This window comes from Molothrus aeneus, chromosome 13 (genome assembly GCF_037042795.1).
Source record: "Molothrus aeneus isolate 106 chromosome 13, BPBGC_Maene_1.0, whole genome shotgun sequence".
Taxonomy (NCBI): Eukaryota; Metazoa; Chordata; class Aves; order Passeriformes; family Icteridae; genus Molothrus; species Molothrus aeneus.
The window spans coordinates 608,573-627,696 of record NC_089658.1 but is presented as its reverse complement, the minus strand read 5'-3'; the positions used below and the strand labels follow the sequence as shown (position 1 = coordinate 627,696).

General features: G+C 38.4%; 1 protein-coding gene across 1 annotated transcript in view; it reads left to right on the top strand.

Moving 5' to 3' along the window:
* RORA (RAR related orphan receptor A) overlaps nucleotides 1–7,983 on the top strand; it is a 352,398-nt gene extending 344,415 nt beyond the window's left edge. The window contains exons 6-11 of the mRNA XM_066558776.1: nucleotides 955–1,076; nucleotides 2,268–2,400; nucleotides 3,070–3,177; nucleotides 4,536–4,646; nucleotides 5,911–6,023; nucleotides 7,259–7,983. Coding sequence (XP_066414873.1) covers nucleotides 955–1,076; nucleotides 2,268–2,400; nucleotides 3,070–3,177; nucleotides 4,536–4,646; nucleotides 5,911–6,023; nucleotides 7,259–7,423 — 752 coding nt within the window. The 3' untranslated portion in view covers nucleotides 7,424–7,983. The remainder of the gene's footprint in view (nucleotides 1–954; nucleotides 1,077–2,267; nucleotides 2,401–3,069; nucleotides 3,178–4,535; nucleotides 4,647–5,910; nucleotides 6,024–7,258) is intronic.
* Nucleotides 7,984–19,124: the final 11,141 nt, after the last annotated feature.

Genomic DNA, 19,124 nt, shown 5'->3' with positions numbered 1-19,124 from the left:
TTTCAGTGGCCAAACAAAGCAGGATTTTGTGAGACAAGTTCCCAGGCCTCTACTTGTCACATGCTAAGATAGGAGAACATGCCACCTGAAGGGTCAGGGTAGGAAAGGGGAAGTTAAATAAAAGTGGAACTTGGGTATCTAAATTCTATTCAGGCTTTTGAAAATGTTCCTAAACATTTATGGAACCAGGTTTTATTAATAAATATAAATCTGCATTATGCATCTTTTAATCAAGTATAGCAGCAGAAAATAATTCTATTTGGAATTAAAACATTGTATGGAAATTTTAAATCATGTGCAGTAAACTAGGTGACTACTCTAAAGCTGAAGGAAAACAACCCCTAGTGTTAGGGATTTTTTAGTGTGTTATCTTAATCTTCTGGATTCTCTAATAGATGCGTTTTCATGATATTTTTTAAATTTTATGAGAGTAGGAAAAAAAAAAAGACACTTTTCCCTCCCAGGCAGCCTCATGGAACCAGAGTCCTGCCTGAGAGAGCCCTAGACAGGTGGTAACTGTATTTCCCTCTTGGCGCTGGCAGCTCTGCCTGCCTGTCCTGTCCCGTCCCTGGCGTGTCCTGCGTTCGGCACGGCCTTGTCCAGCACCCGCTCTCGTTCGCACAGTTGCTGCGGCTGCAGTCCGTGTCCGTGCTGTCCCCCGGGCCCGGTGCCGGCCGTGCCCCCGCGCTCTCCGTGTCCCCCCTTGGCGCCGCTTTCTGCCCAACTTTGGGTCAGCGGCGCCCTCTGGCGGCGGCTGCGGCCGCTCCTCCGCCCGGCCGTTCAATGGCTGCGCCTCCCGACGCCGGCTCCGAGGAAACCCAAAGCAAAGCAATTTTCTCTCTCGGCTCCCCCTCTCCCCTCCCCCTGTTGCAACTGAAGTATACGAGCTTTTCTCGTGTCTGAAGGGATAGCTTTGCCTTTCTAACGCGTGTCGCTTTCTGCTCTTTCTTTTAGAACATCTTGCACAGAATATTTCCAAGTCACACATGGAAACTTGCCAGTACTTGAGAGAGGAGTTGCAGCAGATAACATGGCAAACTTTTCTGCAGGAAGAAATTGAGAACTATCAGAACAAGGTATAAAAGCATGCCAAGATATGGCATGGTTTCTTTAAAGCACGGTATTTTCATAACACACTGCAAAATTCACTTTTCACTGCTTTCTCCTTACTATCAGGAATGTATATTTCTGCGTGTTTAAAAAAATAATACACTAGAATCAAAAGCAGCAGTATGGTCAGGATATCTTCTGCATTTGTGGTTTTTAGAGGTATAGGAGAAGGCAAAGACATTCTCCTAAAATCTGTCTCTGATAAAGAATAGGAAATAATAGGAATTTTTTCAATCCTAATTGGCACGTTATTTTCTTCTCTTAAATTTTAATGTCCTGGATCGGCAACAACAAAAGGCGAAGCCACCAAGTTTGTGATGTTACATGCTGTGCTTGAGTTGGAGTTTACAAACACAGAGCTCCATCAGATTTCCAGCCTTGGGGGTTCACTGTAATCCTGATTCATGCTCCACTTGTCCCTCAGTGTTTGGGTTTTACCTGTGGAGCAGTAGCACAGTGCTGCCATGCCACCAGGGTATTGTAAGATCTAATCAGTGTTATTTCCCACATGCCTTCTGTCCACGAGCTGCTGCCAATTGGCTACTTTTGGAAAATGGCCTTGGGAAGCACTGCTGAAGCACACTGTTCTTTGAACATATTTTTCATTTCCACAGAAAAATATTTAACCTTTCAGAGTACAATTTTTTCTACTTTAGGTGATTTCATTCTGCATTATTTTCAACACTGGAAAAACTCACTACTTGTATGTTTTCTTTATGTTTTTATCAAGATGATCTTCATATATGGACATCTTTGTATATATTCTTCTGAGATGAGCTAGGTTGATAATTTGCATTCAGTACAAAATACAGAAGCTGATAGGAAAAATATGATCATGCCTTGTTGGTGTAAATTGGCATTTTATTTTCATGCAGTGAATAAAATTCCCACTGAAATGACCAAAATCATTACACTGTGACATTTTTGGCTTATGATAAAAGTACTCTGAGCTGGATCTATTCTGACATGACTGAAGAAGTCTTCCATGGTTGCATTGTCACTCACCCACATGTGGCTCTGGTTTGAGGTCACACTGTAGCCAGGAGTGCTGGAGAGAACTCACTCCATTTTGTTGTTTGGTTTTCTTTAGCTCAGTTTTACTTTCTGACAGTGAGCTTTGGTTAGTAATTTTTTCATTTCTCTTCTCTCTCAAACAGCAAAGGGAGGTAATGTGGCAGTTATGCGCAGTCAAAATAACAGAAGCTATACAGTATGTAGTGGAATTTGCCAAACGCATTGATGGCTTTATGGAACTGTGTCAAAATGATCAAATTGTGCTTTTAAAAGCAGGTATGTGGGTCAGCTTGAAGGTCTGCTTCTATTAGTTTTGCCTGAGGAAGGTGGTACATGTTACATACCGTGGTTGCATACACATATATTCATATGCAGTACAATGATCTTTTGGAATTAAATCATGGAAAACCTTGCAAAATTTCTGTCTTTGAAGTAACATCATCTTAGTTATTGTGGAGAGAAGGAGTTCAAGTCTATCTAATAAATTTTCGTTATGGATAAAGGGAGCAATGAGTGTGTTAAGATGTAAAAATTGGATTTAATTTTTTTTTGATTGCTGATAGTGAATATTTCAAGGTAAAAATCCAAATTGTTCTACGCAAGATATTGTAGGAGTAGTTCAGGTTACAAATACTGGACCAAGTTGTTAAGGCTTGGTGAACACATATATAAATGAGCTGCTTTGGCTTCAGAGACTTCATTACTCTAAAAAAATGACTCAGGTTCATTACCATTAACTAAGTTGCTTTAGCAAAAACTTGTAAAGGGGTTTATGGGAATTCTTGTAATTCTACCAGCAAACCAAACTATGCTTTGTTACACCACAGCAACTTACTACACTACTAAACTGACAATGAATGCAGAGCATTGTTATTAAATTCTCAGTTGCTCTTTGCAACTGACGGCTCTCCTTCCTTAGTCAAACATCCGTTGTTTCTGTTTTAGGGTCTTTAGAGGTTGTGTTCATCAGAATGTGCCGTGCCTTTGACTCCCAGAACAACACAGTCTACTTTGATGGCAAGTATGCTAGCCCAGAGGTTTTCAAGTCCTTAGGTAAGGAAATGTGAATTGTTGTGTCTTTAAAAAAAAAAACAAACCCAAACCCAAAAAAACAGAATAAAAATAATATGGTGGAAAGGCAAGGGAAAACAGCTGCTTTGAAAAATCAGTCTATAGTATTCAAATAAAAGACTTCTGGAGCTCAGACTGCTGTGTTCTGGCTCTGTTTGAGGCCAAACTGATTTCAGGGGGTAAAACAGCTTAAGGCTGTGCAGTAAAGGACTGCTGGTGCTGAAGTCCAGCAGTTTGATTAGGGTAGAGCTGTTTGGACTCACTTGTTGAGAAGCCCAGATTTCACATCTAATGTAATGTTTCAAATATCCTGTTGGAAAAGGCAGCAGATTTTAAGCTAATTTGGGATATGCTGACATGATGGCTTTGAAGATGTTAATGGTGTTTTAAATTTTGCCAAGTCCAGTTATTTGCTGGTAAGACACTGTAAATAATTTTTTTAAATTAAACTACATACAATTTTGAAATTTTTTTCCGACATATTTTTGCTAATTTTAAAAGGATCTATTCACTGGGTATAGATCTGGGCTGTAAGCTACTTTGGAGGCAGTGAAAATACATCAGTGGAGAATGCTGGACAATTACTGAAGCATTCTCTGCCTTTCTAAAACACCTCAAGGTACAAGGTCAGAGCACAAACAGTTCTGGGTTCTGAGGAAATTTAACTTGGAACTGTTACCAGCTGTATCCAGAAGTTTAGGCTGGGGAGGCTGAGGAAAACCTTTGTCTCTCAGGTTGTGATGCTGTTCAGAGCAGGGCTCACTTTACAGACTGTACCTGCGTGTGTGACAGCAGCAGTAACCTGAATAAGACCTGTGTGAGCAAGAGAATGGATGGAAGGAGACAGAGTTCCTCTTCTGCATGAACCCTGTTCAGTCAGACCTTGGCTTCTCCCTCTGCTTCCTGCATGTCCCTTGTGTGCTTCTCTTCCCCCACTCTGTGTGCTCAATAATCTTAAAGTCAGAACTTCTTCAGTCCACACTGCCATGACAAAGTTCCATTTAGAACAGAAACAAAGGTAGAGCAATTTTGAGCTTGAAAGTAAATGGCTTGAGATTTCTTCCTATTTACCGCATGAGAACCCAATGTAGAAAAGATACAGTGTGCAAAACTTTGTCAGTCTTGGTTGCCAGGATGTGGGAGCTGGGAACTTGTGGGAGTGGAGTAATCCCCTCAAGGATGAGTGAGATCTCACTGCCATCACTTCACAGTCCTTAAGGAGAGGACCACCTTTGAAGTGTTTTATATCTATTTCTCATCTCCATCAGAATAAATCAATAACTCTGTAGCACTGAAGTAGTTTTAAACAATGTAACAAGAGCTTAGCTTCTTTTTGGCAGGTTGTGAAGACTTCATTAGCTTTGTGTTTGAATTTGGAAAAAGTTTATGTTCTATGCACCTGACAGAAGATGAGATAGCTTTGTTTTCTGCGTTTGTTTTAATGTCAGCAGGTAAGAGATGAAGATTTCCTCTAGATTTACTTTGCAGGGGTTGTTTTTATTTTCAGGACTTTTTAATGATAACATTACGATTATCAGACGTTGTGGAAATATCATTGTGGACCCTTTTTGAGGGTCTCCTCACCAAATGTTTTATTTTAATAATCACATTAAAACTATGAATTTAGGAACCATTTTGTTAAATTGGAAATCCTAATCTAAGCCCATATTTTCCACATTTTCACCTTGTTGAGGACTCAGCTTCTTTGCAAAGGCTTAAATGCATTTGAGTGAGACTCACGAGCCAGTCTGGTGAGAGGCAGTTACTGAACTCCCATAGGCAGCTGTCCATGTGTGTGAGCTTGCAGCTGCAGCACAACAGAAAATTTCCAGCAGTGCCATTTTAGTGTGACTGGGGACACTGAGAATTATGGTGCAAGACATCCAAGTGACCCCAAAAGTCAGCCTGGGTCTACCATGCCTGTGGCTAAAATAACTTAATAACCACAGGTGAATGTGCACAGTGTGCTCCAGCTCCTGGAAAGGCTTCTTAGGTCAGGTGGAACAAGGTACTGGGGCACAAAGTCAGTTTGTGCTTGGCCTGACACCTGAGGAAGGAAACTGTGAGTTCAGAGTGCACCACCGTGGACTCGTTCTGTTAGCAATGGTGGGTTTCTTGAGTCTGTCATAAATATGTTCTCATGTTGTTGGCCAGACAGGAAGTGTGTTAGCCCTGTGTCTTAGCAACCTACAGAACCCTACAGTTCTGTCACACCGGCAGTGTGGCAGCTAATGCTGCTTTTCTGCCAGGAAGTTCAGCTCTTGGGTCTTTTTTAATAGCTGAATCTTTGCATCTGATTTTTCTGTCAGTTCTGTAAGTTCTGCTGGCTTTCTCTAAGTTCTGTAAGATCTTAGCAAGACGATCCTCTCCAACTAGTTGTTCATTATATGATCTATTAATTTCCCAGTAAAAAGTTGCCAGCCTCATTTTGTAAACACCCTGCATTTTACAGATTTTCTTGCAAATGAATAACAGATCTTACTCAGGTGCATTGCATTCTCCTAAATAAGGGCTTTATAAAAGTAACTTTAGGTGCATGTAATAAATATATTTCAAAACCTGTTAATTTTGAAGCCCATTTTCTATATGAAAGTATATAACAATTGGAAGGAAGGTTGTAAATAGGAAAAAGGAATCTGTGACAGACTTAGTACTTCCTGGTGCACTGTGATCCATGTGTGCATTACTAGAGGTTTTAACTCCATTTATATTCAGATCGCTCATGGCTTCAGGAGAAAGTAAAAATTGAAAAACTCCAGCAGAAGATCCAGCTAGCACTTCAGCACGTCCTACAGAAGAACCACCGAGAAGATGGAATTCTAACAAAGGTAAGGGTCATCCTGTGCCGTGGCACAGGACTGTGAAAGAGTGCCTTCATCTGAACACTGCCCTGATTATGGGGTGAAAGCTCATACACAGTTCATTTATTTATAAACCCAGAATTCTTTGTTCAAAATGGAGCTGCTCAGTTGAACCTCGTTACTTAAACCTAGAAGAGGTGAAATGATGATGTTCTAGGGAACAAGGTTGATTATGGCCTGAAAGGGAGTATTTTTATGTGGAACTTCATGAAAAGTGATGAAGGTTTTTATGATAGCTCTCCTACACAACACTCCTGCCACACAGAATACTATTTCAGTGCTACAACATGCATGCCTTAGTATTTGTGGAATCTCTGCTGCATGACAATTAAGTTGTTATAACATGCAACACACAAACTAAACTTGTTTTTCCAACTTCCATGAGAAGTTCCCCACACAGCCTTTTTCTCAGTTCTTCCAAATACTGATGCCTAGGGAAAAGAGGCACTACCTACTGAAGTATCTTCATGTAATTTCTCAGAAATGAGAAACTAGTGTGATGTTACAAGAAGTAAATCTGAAGAACTGGGGAAACATAGGCACTTTACTTTTACCTTGCAGAGGTAGTTCCTTTTACACCTCTGCACAGCCAGAGCTTATGCTTCGTGTCACGCCAAAGAATTACTTACGATAGAAGCAGGATGGTCCAGCACGGGCTCTGCAGATTTTCTTCATTTCAAATCCTAGCTCATGTAATTTTCTCTCAGTGTATGCTTTGGGTACCTTTGTCAAAAGAAAGAGTCTTCCATATGCTTTGATACGAATATTTTACTCAGTAACTTCAGGGAGCACCCTCATGATATTTTTGAAGTACATTTTTTTACCTTATTCCAATTCAGGTAAATAAGTCTAATCTATTGCATTGCCAGTTCCCTCCATAATTTTCACAGTGGGTTTAGAAGCAGTTGGGATTGCTTCTTCCAAGAGGATAATTTAATGAGTGAAGATCCAGCCCTGAAATACTTGTTTTTCAATCCAGCAAGGAAACCTAATGCCACATTTTCCTGAGAACATAAAAAAGATTATTTCAAAAACAGCTGTGAGTCCATTACTTAAATACTTCTAGCAAATATCCATGACTGTGCATCTGAAATGTCCTTGTTAAGTTAATAGTTTGGTTTGGGAGAGCTTTAATCCTTACAGCAAGATTGGGAGGCCTGGTTCCATGTATGACCATATGACTTGTGTTCATTTTTTTACAGTTAATATGCAAAGTGTCTACTTTAAGAGCACTGTGTGGACGACATACAGAAAAGCTTATGGCATTTAAAGCAATATACCCAGACATTGTGCGACTTCATTTTCCTCCACTTTACAAGGAGTTGTTCACTTCAGAGTTTGAGCCAGCAATGCAAATTGATGGGTAAACGTATCACCTAAGCACTTCTAGAATGTCTGAAGTACAAACATTAAAACAAAAGAAAGGAAAAAAAAGGAAAAAAAAAAGAAAGAAAACCAAGACACTTTATATGGCCCTGCACAGACCTAGGGAGCCAACACACTGCACATCTCTTGGCGGTCGGGGTCAGGCGAAGGATGGGAAACAATGAAACAAAGTTGAACTTGTTTTTCTCATGCATATGATTTCCATTATGCCTACAAATATGGACCCTTTTTCTGTCTCAACTTCTCAATCCTTGACCTCTGTTTACACAGACTGAGGGTACTAATGTCAGAAGGTTGTTTTCTCCTGTAGTTCACTGCCCAGGCTTTTGACAGAACAATCAATTTGTTGGTCAGAACAGAGTCCACCTAGTAATCAGCGACTGGTGTGCATTGCAGAGATTTCAGCATCAGTTTGCACAACTTGCTCATTGTTTCATGAAGGACGATTTTTTTTCACCTACCACTGTTTGCCAGTAGACAGAACGGCATGAAAAGGGTCCATAGCAATAGCAACAATAGCATTATAATATATTACAGGGTAAATGGGCATGAAGACTATATATAGCAAAAGAGATATTGTTTATATATTGTTTTAATTAATATAAAATGTAGTTACTGGTATAGCTTTTCTTGTTGAATTGATAAGGCACTTTCATTTTGCACCTTTTTCTTTAAATTAAATGCTAGCGTGTTCATTGTTGTGTTGCATGTGCACCAGAAATTCAAGTTTAACTGAAAAAGGTTTGGCAGGTACTGGTACATTGGGAGGTATTTATGCTGCTGTTTTCCATGTTACTTTTAAAGAGAGGCTGGTCATATCCTGAAATGGTTAGAGATTTTTTTAAAGAGTTGAAAATAACGACAATTTTCTACATTAAAATAATCTTTTCAGAAGTTAAATTCAAAGGTACTTATATTTTCAAGTCTTTCAAACCGGAATGTTTCAAAGTCAAAAGCCTCATTTTCAAAGGTTCTGAGTTTCCACTGTCAGAGTTGAACTAATTAATTACAGATCATTTACAAATGAGTAACACAGCATCTTTGAAAATCAGGCTATTAAATAGTGTATTCCTGCCCACCATAAATCCAGGTTTGAAAGTATTTATTCAAGTCTCTATCTACAGTAAAAGTATGTGTGTATGACATGCTTGCAGAAAAGTAATTTTTGCATGTAATATTGCATACTTTTGTACTCCATATCGTAAACAATGCCTTCCAATGCCAAGCTGTAGCCTGTCAAAATCCACACGTTTGTCTTTGGTTTCAGTGAGATGAGACACACTGACCCCTGTTGTTCCAGCATCCAGCAGTTCAGTGTCAGGGAGCTGAGCAGAGAAGTCTGTTCTCTCCTTGTTTAAAAAGATGCGCTTTAAAGTTGATCAGATGGGAACAAACCAAGAAAGGAAAGGCATGCTCTTGCTAGAAAGCATTAGTTTGTACTCAGTACAAGCCTGGAAATCATGAATATCAGAAACCTGCATTCTGTAATTCTGATTCCTGTGTCGCATAACCAACCAATAAGCTGAATCTTGCAGTGCTATTAATTACCATTCCCTTCAGGAAGAATTCTGTCTCTGAGCAAAGTTCTGAAGGAAGCAGCTTCACATAAACAACATTACAACTGTGGCTGTTTGGGCCAGAGGTGTATATTTGGGTTTGGATGAGATGCAGATGCATAACTGGATGCCCTGTAGGCCATCACAAATATCGTTTGGATGAAGTACCTAAGAAAAAGCTGGGAACATCAAAAAATGAAAAGGAATGAGACAGAATGTGCCCTACTGCTTTAACTTCCAAGGGTAAACAATCTCTTACATAAGTTATAGTTGTTGAGAAGTAACAAGTGAATAGACACCGAAACCTAAGTATTTTAAAAAGGAGAGTCAGATCAGCGGGTTCTTATTGGCAAAATGTAGGTTTATTCTATGATTTGAATATGTTTCCTTTGGGGTCAACAGAAACATTTATCTATGACACTTATTAAATATGTTCCAGTCTAGCACATCAGGGAAGGTTCCAGCTATCACTCATCTCCAGGCTTTGAAAGGAGGGCGAGAGCACAGCATCACACTTCCTCCTCCGAGCAGTGTGCCCTGGAGTGCCGGAGGGGAGCACCTGCAGTGCTGTGAGCACTGGGCTGGAGGCAGGAGAGGGCTTTTGGAAAAAGTCCACAGAGCTGTCTTTTTCCTGCTCCATCCTGCCTGCTCCTGAAGTGGCTCACAGCCCAGCACATGCTCACTCCACTCCCACTGAAATACTTTTCCTTGGATCATTGTTTACTTTATTGGAGTAACTGGCATGATATGGTACTTGCATTCTAATGTGTATTCCTATTTTTGAAGCACCTCTTTAAACTAACAAGTGTTTTCTGAATGTGACCAGCCTTAGGTGCTAGTCCTGTAAAGATCAACTAAACTTAATCTCAGTGTCAACTAATGAATAGTGAAGTAAGACCTTACTTTTTTAGAGTGAGATACACCTCCTACTTCTGACAATGTAGACTACCAGGCAAAATATTGGGGATTAGTTTTCAGTCACATCCTGTTCGTACCTTTTCATGATGAATATTAGTGCTTTACCAGGTATCTAGGCGCCAGTGGTTTTGTTTGGATTCTGTTTAGCATATTTACATTCATAAATCATTGACAATATAAGTCTTGGAGCATTTAGTAATAAAATACATTACAATAAAAAGGTTTCAAATAGGGCCTTAGCTGAGACTGATCTTCCAGGCCAGAAAGTACTGTTGTTTTTGTTTGTGGGAGCTCATGTGTACTGGGACCTCGTTAAATCAAGCTGAACATACACACCCCAAGTAACTCTGCGCTCCTGGTCACAGTTAACAGCCACTTGGCAATAGAGTATAATGTTTGGGTTGCCCTTCATGAAGAGGGATAAAAACAGCAGACGAACTGATCAGACACCTGTTGCCAAGGGGGTTTTTATGCAGGGGGACTCAGAATAACACCAGAGTGGCTGGTTGGAGATGGCCATGTAAGAACACAGCACAGCAGAGGAAATGCCCTCTGCAAAACCCTTGGGACTGTGGCCTGCTATCAGATGATCAGCCAGTTAAAAACTGGAGGTCAGTGGACGTTCACATGAGTATTTTCATCATCTGCCCAGTTCACTACAAATAAAAACACTAGGATAACTGAACGTAATATTTTAAGTTTAGATGACCTAGTCCTTAGAGTCTGCAAAGGTATTTTCCTTGGGAGTTACATGTATCCCTGGAGATGTTTTCTGGCTTTCTAGGAAGAGCTACTAGACTATACTGTCACATGAACCACCCTAATACATGTCATCACCTCCAGCATTGTTTGACGTATGGAATTGGGTAAAAAGGGAGGCTGGTTTAAGTTTGGTTGCTCTTTATTAGCTTATCTTAGTATGAATACCAAGATATCTGTCTATGTGCACCTGTGTGTGTGTGAGAGAGTCCATTGTGTGCGCACATGAGTGTATGCGTGGGACGTGTGAGCGGCTGCTTCTAGGCTGTTAAGTGTCAATGGAATAAAGAAAATGTATTCAAAATACTTAAGTCAAAAATAGAAGGTGGTAAAAAGATTTATTCTATACAAAGCCTTGTCTGGACCACTTTAGAGAGACTTCTATTTTTTTAACCCTTCTATAAATGTTTGATGGCACTTGAAATATTCCTGCAATAAAATGTGATTTGTGTAAACATTAAAAAAAAAAAGATTTTGTAATGTGAAACAATGAAAGAAAGTAATGTAATTTTTCTAAAAAACAAAAAAAAACCACAAACGAACGAACTTTGTATTATTTTCTTGATGGAATTTGTCTATTTGTCTTTGGAAAACTTTTTATTTCATTGAATGTGCCATAGTAGAGGTGCGTTTTTCTTTTTCTTTCTTGTTTTTTATTTTTACATTTTAGATTAAAGGAATAGCTGTGTTCCGACATTCCAAAATGCAAGATGACATAGCAGTCATGATTAAAAGGTTTGATTAGTAAGCTTCAATCATTGTTGCTTTTTTTGCACATGTTCTTCATTCCTCTACAGTGCAATATGTACATAGAGCACTTGCGGGTGTAACCTTGATCCCTCAGGGAAAAATACATATTTGTACAGGATTTTTCTTTTTTTTGCCTTTTTTCTTTTCTTTCCTTTTTTTTCTTTTGTTTTTTTTTGTTTTTTTTTTTTTTTTGCTAAGGAATGTCGATTGAATCACTTGTCTGTTGTTGAGGGGCAGCCAGATAATAATCCTAAACCACTGTCACAAAACATTGATTGTTTAAATTTTGTGCCCTTTTATTATTTAAAAAAGAAAAATAAAAGTTATTTTCTGACAGTTCTTTGTGCTGATTGGTGAAAAAAAGGGTAAATAGATTAAGCACCTTATGATTGACTTAACTGTGAATGACAATCCATCTCGTTATCAACAAGAGAAGCCCTATCATTTTGGAGCTGGGGTTAGAAGTCAGAAACTAATGTGCTCAGGGATCTTCTAAAACTCTTCAACAGGGTGGCCAGTACTGCTGGTGGAACAAATTACTTTTTAAAAAATGTGCTAAGATTTCTTCCCTTCCCCCCGCCCCCAGGCACAAGAGAACTGGATTTTTTTTAACTAAATGCTCTATGTGTGCCTCAGTCTCTTGCTCACTCCTGCGGTAGAGCTGCTTTTTGGTTGGTATTGTGCTCAAAACAGAAGTACCCCAAATAGTGCAAAGATTTTACAATTATATTTTAGAAAATAAATGCTAACCCACTAAATAAATGATTGAAATTAATTTCAGTACCCTCTGAACATTTTTATAATGAGAGGACTACTTTTCCAACTGAAATTCAGTGTTCTGCAATAGAAAGCAGCTTTTTAGTATTTAAATTATTATCAAAGAAAATGAATCCATTTGTGAGAACGCAGTAAGAATGAAAAGGTCATGGTTAAGTTTCAGCAGTGAAGTCACATAGAATGGAACACAGATCTGCAGGAGTACAAGAACAACACTTCAAATGTTGTCTGTCATTGCTGCAGATGTTTCATGGTAAAGCCAAAACCTGGCTGGAAAGAAACACTGCGGCTGAAGAAATTTTCCTATCTAGTACATCAAATACAGCAATCCAGTGATTTTACAATGGCACCAAAACCCAACAATGTTCACAAGTCTCCCAGTGCCAAACTAGGATGCTTGAAGCCTGTCCCAATTAGCTTTATTTTATGGCTTCACATTCTTTAGAAAATGCAAGTAGAAAAGCAAGTAAACAACTACGAACAAAATGAGCAAGACTTCAGCACCTTGGTTACATTGGAAAGAGAGTGGATTTGATTCCTCCATCCAATGTGTCTGCTTGGAGAAAGCCCCAGTTTTCTGGTATTTTTGAGGGTTTTTCATGGGTATACAGCTACCAGTTGGTTACTTGAGATTGCTTAATATACAGGGAGAGCGTACTTACGGTTTCACAGGCTGACAGCTGAGTTTAGCTGGGAATGGCTTTCCAAGGCAGACAAGCACTTAGCAAGTGTGATCAGTTGGTGTTCGGCATCTGCAGCAGAAGAGAATTCCTACTGCTGATTGACAGTGGACCCTATGATTTATGTACTTGCACATCAATTACACATTTAGAATGGACAGCCTGTAAGATGTTTTAGCTGTGTAGTGGGATGATCCAAGCATTACAGGATCTTTTTTTGGATTGGCAGAGACAATCCCCAGTCTGTACTTGATGAACAAAACAAGTTACACAGTGTAAGCTGTGCAAATGACATATATATTTTTTCCCTAGACATTCCTAAACTCCTCAATATAGACAAACCTATTAATATAAATGCCAGAAACAGCACTTACTACACAATATCCAAAAATAATAGGCAATTTTCTCTTGAGTATGGAATTCTACCTGTGCTAGCTGATTCAGATTGCACAGAACATCTTTATTTTCCCTAGCTGGAGAAACATAACTATTAGAACTATTTTTTAATTATTAATACTAATATATATCACTTTTAAAGTTACATCCATTAATATATTTGAATATTAGCCTCTTTCTTTTTGTTTAAGTATTTCTGTCAGTTAATCATTTGGTGGAAATGAGGGCAAAAGCATACAAATACCAAATACAACAACAAAAAGAAAAGTTTTAAAATGTAAATGAGTATTTATTTAAAAATCCTTGCAGTATGTGCTTTAATTCTAGTACTGTGATAATGGCTTGCTACATAATGCTAAGTCACTGGACTTGAGGAGAAAAATACGTAACATAATACACAGTCTTTCTCTGGAACTTTATTCAGGTACTAAATAGAATTTTAACATCTAAACAGAAGCTGTATTCTACCTTTTCCATCTATAATGTTGCTGTTTGTCCTTTTTTTTTTTTTTTGCCTTTATCATTGGTAGAATATAGCAATAACTTTATAGCAATAAGTAGGCTATCCAAATAAGAAACAAAACATGATAAAGGCTTCAGATCAATACTCATAGGCTCACTTCTTCTGCCACAATATTCACTTGTATGTCTTCCCTCATAATCTTGTTACTTCTTCAAGCTGAACTTCACAATCAAGTTGTTCAACTTGGTGTGTGACATCACACTTTGTTAACACCTGCATGTTTTCAGTGTTCACATGTCCTGTGTGTACTTGTGTTCCTACGTTAGTGTTTCTCAAGGTTTCTGAAAGCACAATCTCTGTGAGCTATATTTCTGCACAGGGCTCTCTGTGTTGGAATTGACTTAGGTTTCCTGGGGCAGGGAGTGTGAATCAGCTGGAATGATTGGCAGCATTTCCTAACTGAAGGACCCAGTGTGCTGCAGGTACGTGGGAACTCTGGGCACTGCAGAGTGCAGTCCCCAGTGGCTCTTGCAGCTCCTCCAGGCCGTGGGGCTGAGCTGCAGCTCCCGAGTTCCCTGCCCAGCACGAGCACGTGCTCTGTGCTGGGGAAGCCGCACCTCACAAAGAACCCAGCTGGGTGTGCCTGGCAGGGTGTTCTATCGTGAGCCAAACACCTGGGCATCATTCAAAGGAGCAGTTGTGACTTTCGGGTTGAGAAACACTACCCTGAACTACCCCCCAGAGTCTTAATGTAGATGCACAGACTTTACAGGAACTTGCAATCTGTAATGCTATCTATATCTAATGCAGAGAATTCATAAGCAATACAGTGAATTTTATTTCACAAAAAGGCATACGTACTGTAGACCTTTTTCAATCCAAAATGTTCCTCATTTCTACATTGATTTAGAAGCAAGTTACAGAACAGTGGTCACTATTTGAAGTATTAGGACATTAACTGGCTGCTTCTTTATATGTAACTGTATTGTCTGCCTGCTCCTTTTCTGGAGATGTGTTTTTGTATTGGATGTTTGGGCCAATGGGAGGCTTCAAGCTACAATGTATTTTCCCAGATTAAATATATTTAACATATGACAAACCCCAGACAAGGCTTTTTAAAATGTATAAAGAACTGCAGTGTTAGGTGGTTTATTTGCAAACTGTTTTCAATGTTGTCCATTTTTATGGCACCTTTAACAATATTCTTGTTTCCAAAGTACAAAAAAAAGGTTAAAAATATTCTAGCCATAACTGAATGTCAAGCAATAAAACAAATGACTTTTTGTGCATAGATTTAAAAGAAATACAAGTTTTAGACATCTGCATGTAAATGCAAATCTCTTGTTTACTGCTTTCTTAAACTTGAGCAACTGATTCCTTATTTTACTACTAAGTTAAGGACTTGTAATGGCCTGTAAACATTTTATCTTGCTCTATTCTTTCAACTCTAACTTTGTCTCTGCTTTGGAGTCATAATATTTAATGTTGTTCTGCTCACCTCTATACAGTTAACTTTTTGCTTTCATTCTGTATAGATAAAATTATACTATAAACAGCCTACACAGTGCAAATATTTATCTGTTTATCAAATACCACATTATGCTGTATAATATCTGTTTTACTATATAATCTATTTTAGACATAGCTGTTTAGAACTAGAGTGTGCTATTTTTGTGTTTTTCTGATGTGTGGTGCTAGATAAGTTACTTTTGTGAACAAAAACAAACAAACCCCTTTTATTCCTAGACAATACCACCTTTGGGTCTTGTTAATTTCACTGAGTATAACTATATATAAATATATATATTTGTGTATATATATATATACACCAACATATGCCCAACAAGTACCTGTATCAGAGTACAAGATTTGGGACATGGTTTTCTCTTTAAATGCATAGTGTCATTATATAAATTATTCTATAGTATATTTAATAAGGAGAAAATTACTTCAGCGGTACAGATACTTGATATCAAATGTAGAATTTTTTTCTACATTATTAACATTATTAATTATTAATGTTATTAAAATTGTTCTGTCCAGCTTGTTATCCTTTTGGTTACTAAAAGAGTCTGCCTGTATTGTATTCAAAATAAGAAAAACATCTAATCTGCCAGTATAAAATAATTACAATATGCTGTCTGTCTGAAAGGGAGGTAGTTATGTGGCTTGTTGGGAGCATTCTATCCTGTTGTTGCATTGGAAATGTATAGATGTTATTCTGCTGGGTGCCTTCCTCCCTCCTCACTTTAAATAGGATCTGTACTCGCTCAGACTGCGGATGTTACTGGGCCATGCCTACACACTCAACTCCAGTTACTGGAAATAGGAATGTTCTGTAAATCTGCCGTGGTGGATGGCTAAATTCAGTCCCTGGATATGCTTTATACACCATGCATACATATCCAAGGACAGCCAGTAGCAACTAAAGTTAATTAAGAAGTGGAATTTGCAATGTTTTGTCAGGTATGGGGGTTTTGTTTTTATTTTTTCATGTATACCTTAATTTACGTAGTCATGTACCCTTCAAAATATTCCTGTCCCCTGTTCCTTTCATTCTAGATATTGTTTTCATGTTCATTCTTAAAAACTGATGGATATCAAATATCTAACTAAGGAGGTAATTAACCTTTTAAATATTTATTAGAATTTTTCTGTAATATTACTGAATTTATAAGATCTTTAGCAAAGATTTTTGAGCAATTTATTAATAACAATGTTTCTGTTTACTGCACTTTTTGATAATAGAAGGTAGTGAATTTTAAAGCCATGGTTCTTGGCTTCCATGCACTGCTTTTATACCCTCAATCCAAGGAATATATATATATAAATAATTTTTTTTAAACAGCAAACATACTGTTGACCTAAAAACAAAAACAAACTTTACTGCACCATGGGTATATTTTCATAAGTGGAATGTTTAACTGCAAACACTATCAGGACAATTATAAAAACCTCTTGAAGCTACAATCTTATTTAAATATAAGCCATGACAATTTTGTTTTCCCTTCTTGATTTAAGTCACCTTTTGATATTTTCAAAGAGAAGGACTCACTCTTAAATTTGTACGTACCAACCTATAGGTAATGCCAGGAACACATTCTCCCTGTTGTTTTAATAGTTTGATATATTTATGCAAAACCATTTGGTTAACATTTATCCTCCCTCTTTACTAAATGTTCAACATACCAACGCCAGAATAAATGCTGATTACAAATATACATCAGATTGAAGATGAAGCACACAGACTTAAAAACCTCGTTGAGTGATATGCTCAAATTTCTGTAAATACACACAAGTTTAATGCAATTATACTGTACATGTAAATATGTGCTGTCTGTTATGTGTACAGTATGTATAAATTCCTTTTCTAGCCACAGTAAAATGTAAGCCATCAAGAGGATGTGGTATTGTACTAAACCTTTGCTAATGATCTTGACCCAGTCACTTCACCTCTCCCTTCCATAGACCTTTCCAACTCACTCTTACGATAGCCTGCTTATATTCAAGTTTGTTATTTTATCGGTCCCGAAAAAAGTATTTTGATTCATTTTGTAAATATGACTGTAAAAATAAGAGATTTAATGTTGTCTTTTAAATACTCCAATTTTCATTCTAATATGAATGTTGTTATATTGTACTTAGAAACCGTACCTTTAATATTACATTACCTTTATTAAGTGCATTGAACACATCGATTTTAGATGTGCTTTATGTACTCTTATCCTGTAATAAAACTTCAGCTTCTAATGGAAAAATCTGTCTTTATTTTTTTGTCAGTCGCATCTTCCTTGGTTTTCTGAATTACAGTTTATTAGGTTTATTCCTTAAGGAATGCACTGATACAAAATTAGACTACACGGATGTTAGAGATGTACATCGTATTTTGTCAGCAGCAGGGAAACAAGATGACCCCCAAACACCTTTTAAGCTCCCCTTTTGGCCAACGAGAGCCCTAAACCTTTTCAGAATGAATGTAGGTTAATGGAGCTTCCCTCTGTTTGAAGGTGTCTTGTTTGAAATCACAGTTCACTACATCAAGTGCTAAGTACAAGATATTTGGCACAAACCCCTCCCAGTGAGCACTCCCAGCAGAAATACTGCTTTAGGTCAGACAAATGAGGATTTGGGTATCAAAATTGAAGTTTTAATACAATTTAGGCATCAAAAGTCAAAGTTGCCACTCCCCTCTGCTGTGCTAACTTTGGGAATACCTGAATGTGTCAGCAGCATGCTTGGTCTTAAGACTTGAGGCATGTGAAATTCTCCTTCTGCACCTACTCAGAAATGCCTCAGTCTTGACAGGGCTTTTAACAGCTCAGTATTTATATGTCTGACCATGATCCAGAAATAGATTCTAGCATTCATCTTTGAAGCACTGTATCTGGAAGCAGCCTTCACCTACAGATAACTCTACAAAAAAAGGAGTGTAAGTGATAACTCCCAGAACGGTAGCACTAAGCAGTGCCATGTGTTCTACAGCAGCTCCATGTCTGCAGCAGTCAAGACACTGAAAACACAGATTTAATTTTCTTATCCTCAGGCCATGATCCTGCCCAGTCTTCCCAGTCATAGGAGAGTTCCTAACCACCAACATAGAGGTTAGGCAACAGCTTTATAAAGAACTGTATAGTTCTATCTAAAACGGGAGTTTTTCTGAAGTGAGACAAACTGAGAGCTCCCTCCTGTGCCTGCCCATAAGGAAAGCTAAACTGTGGTGGGTTTGACCTCTGATTATTTCACAGGACCACAGAACTGCTGAGGGTGACAGGGATTTCAGAGGCCCCAAGCAGGGTCTCCTTGAGCTGGTTGCCCAGGACCATGCCTAGCTTTTGAGTATTTCCAAGGATGGTGACTCCAAAACTTCCCTGGGCAACCTGTGCTACTCTTTCATCACCCTCACAGTGGAAACCTGTTTCCTGATGTTCATGTTTGCGTCATGGAAGTACAAAGATAAAACAACAAAACAATCAGATACTGTAGGTTTTAGAGAGATACAGCCTGAAGTAGGATTTAGGCTGCCACATTCACCAAGATAAGCGTTCTCATAATTCCGCTACAGAACTGTTACCATACCTGGGTTGGGAACTAAGATCACCCCTTACAAGGGGGTAATTCCACGGCTCGGCTCTGGGTGGGTCTATCCAGTGGGATAGAAAACCTTTCTGCTTCTCTAAGATAAATCAAGAGGGCAGAATTAAAATCACTATCCTTAAAACTGCAAGCAAGCTGAAGACTCCCTTGTTTGGTGGGTTTGGAAATAATTCTGAATCATCTCTGGGTTTTCCTGTATTTGTGTAATAGTGCCCCATTTTAATCACAGGACACCAGGCACACACTCTGCCCTCATCATTTTCCTATCTTTAGGGCAGTGACTGGCATC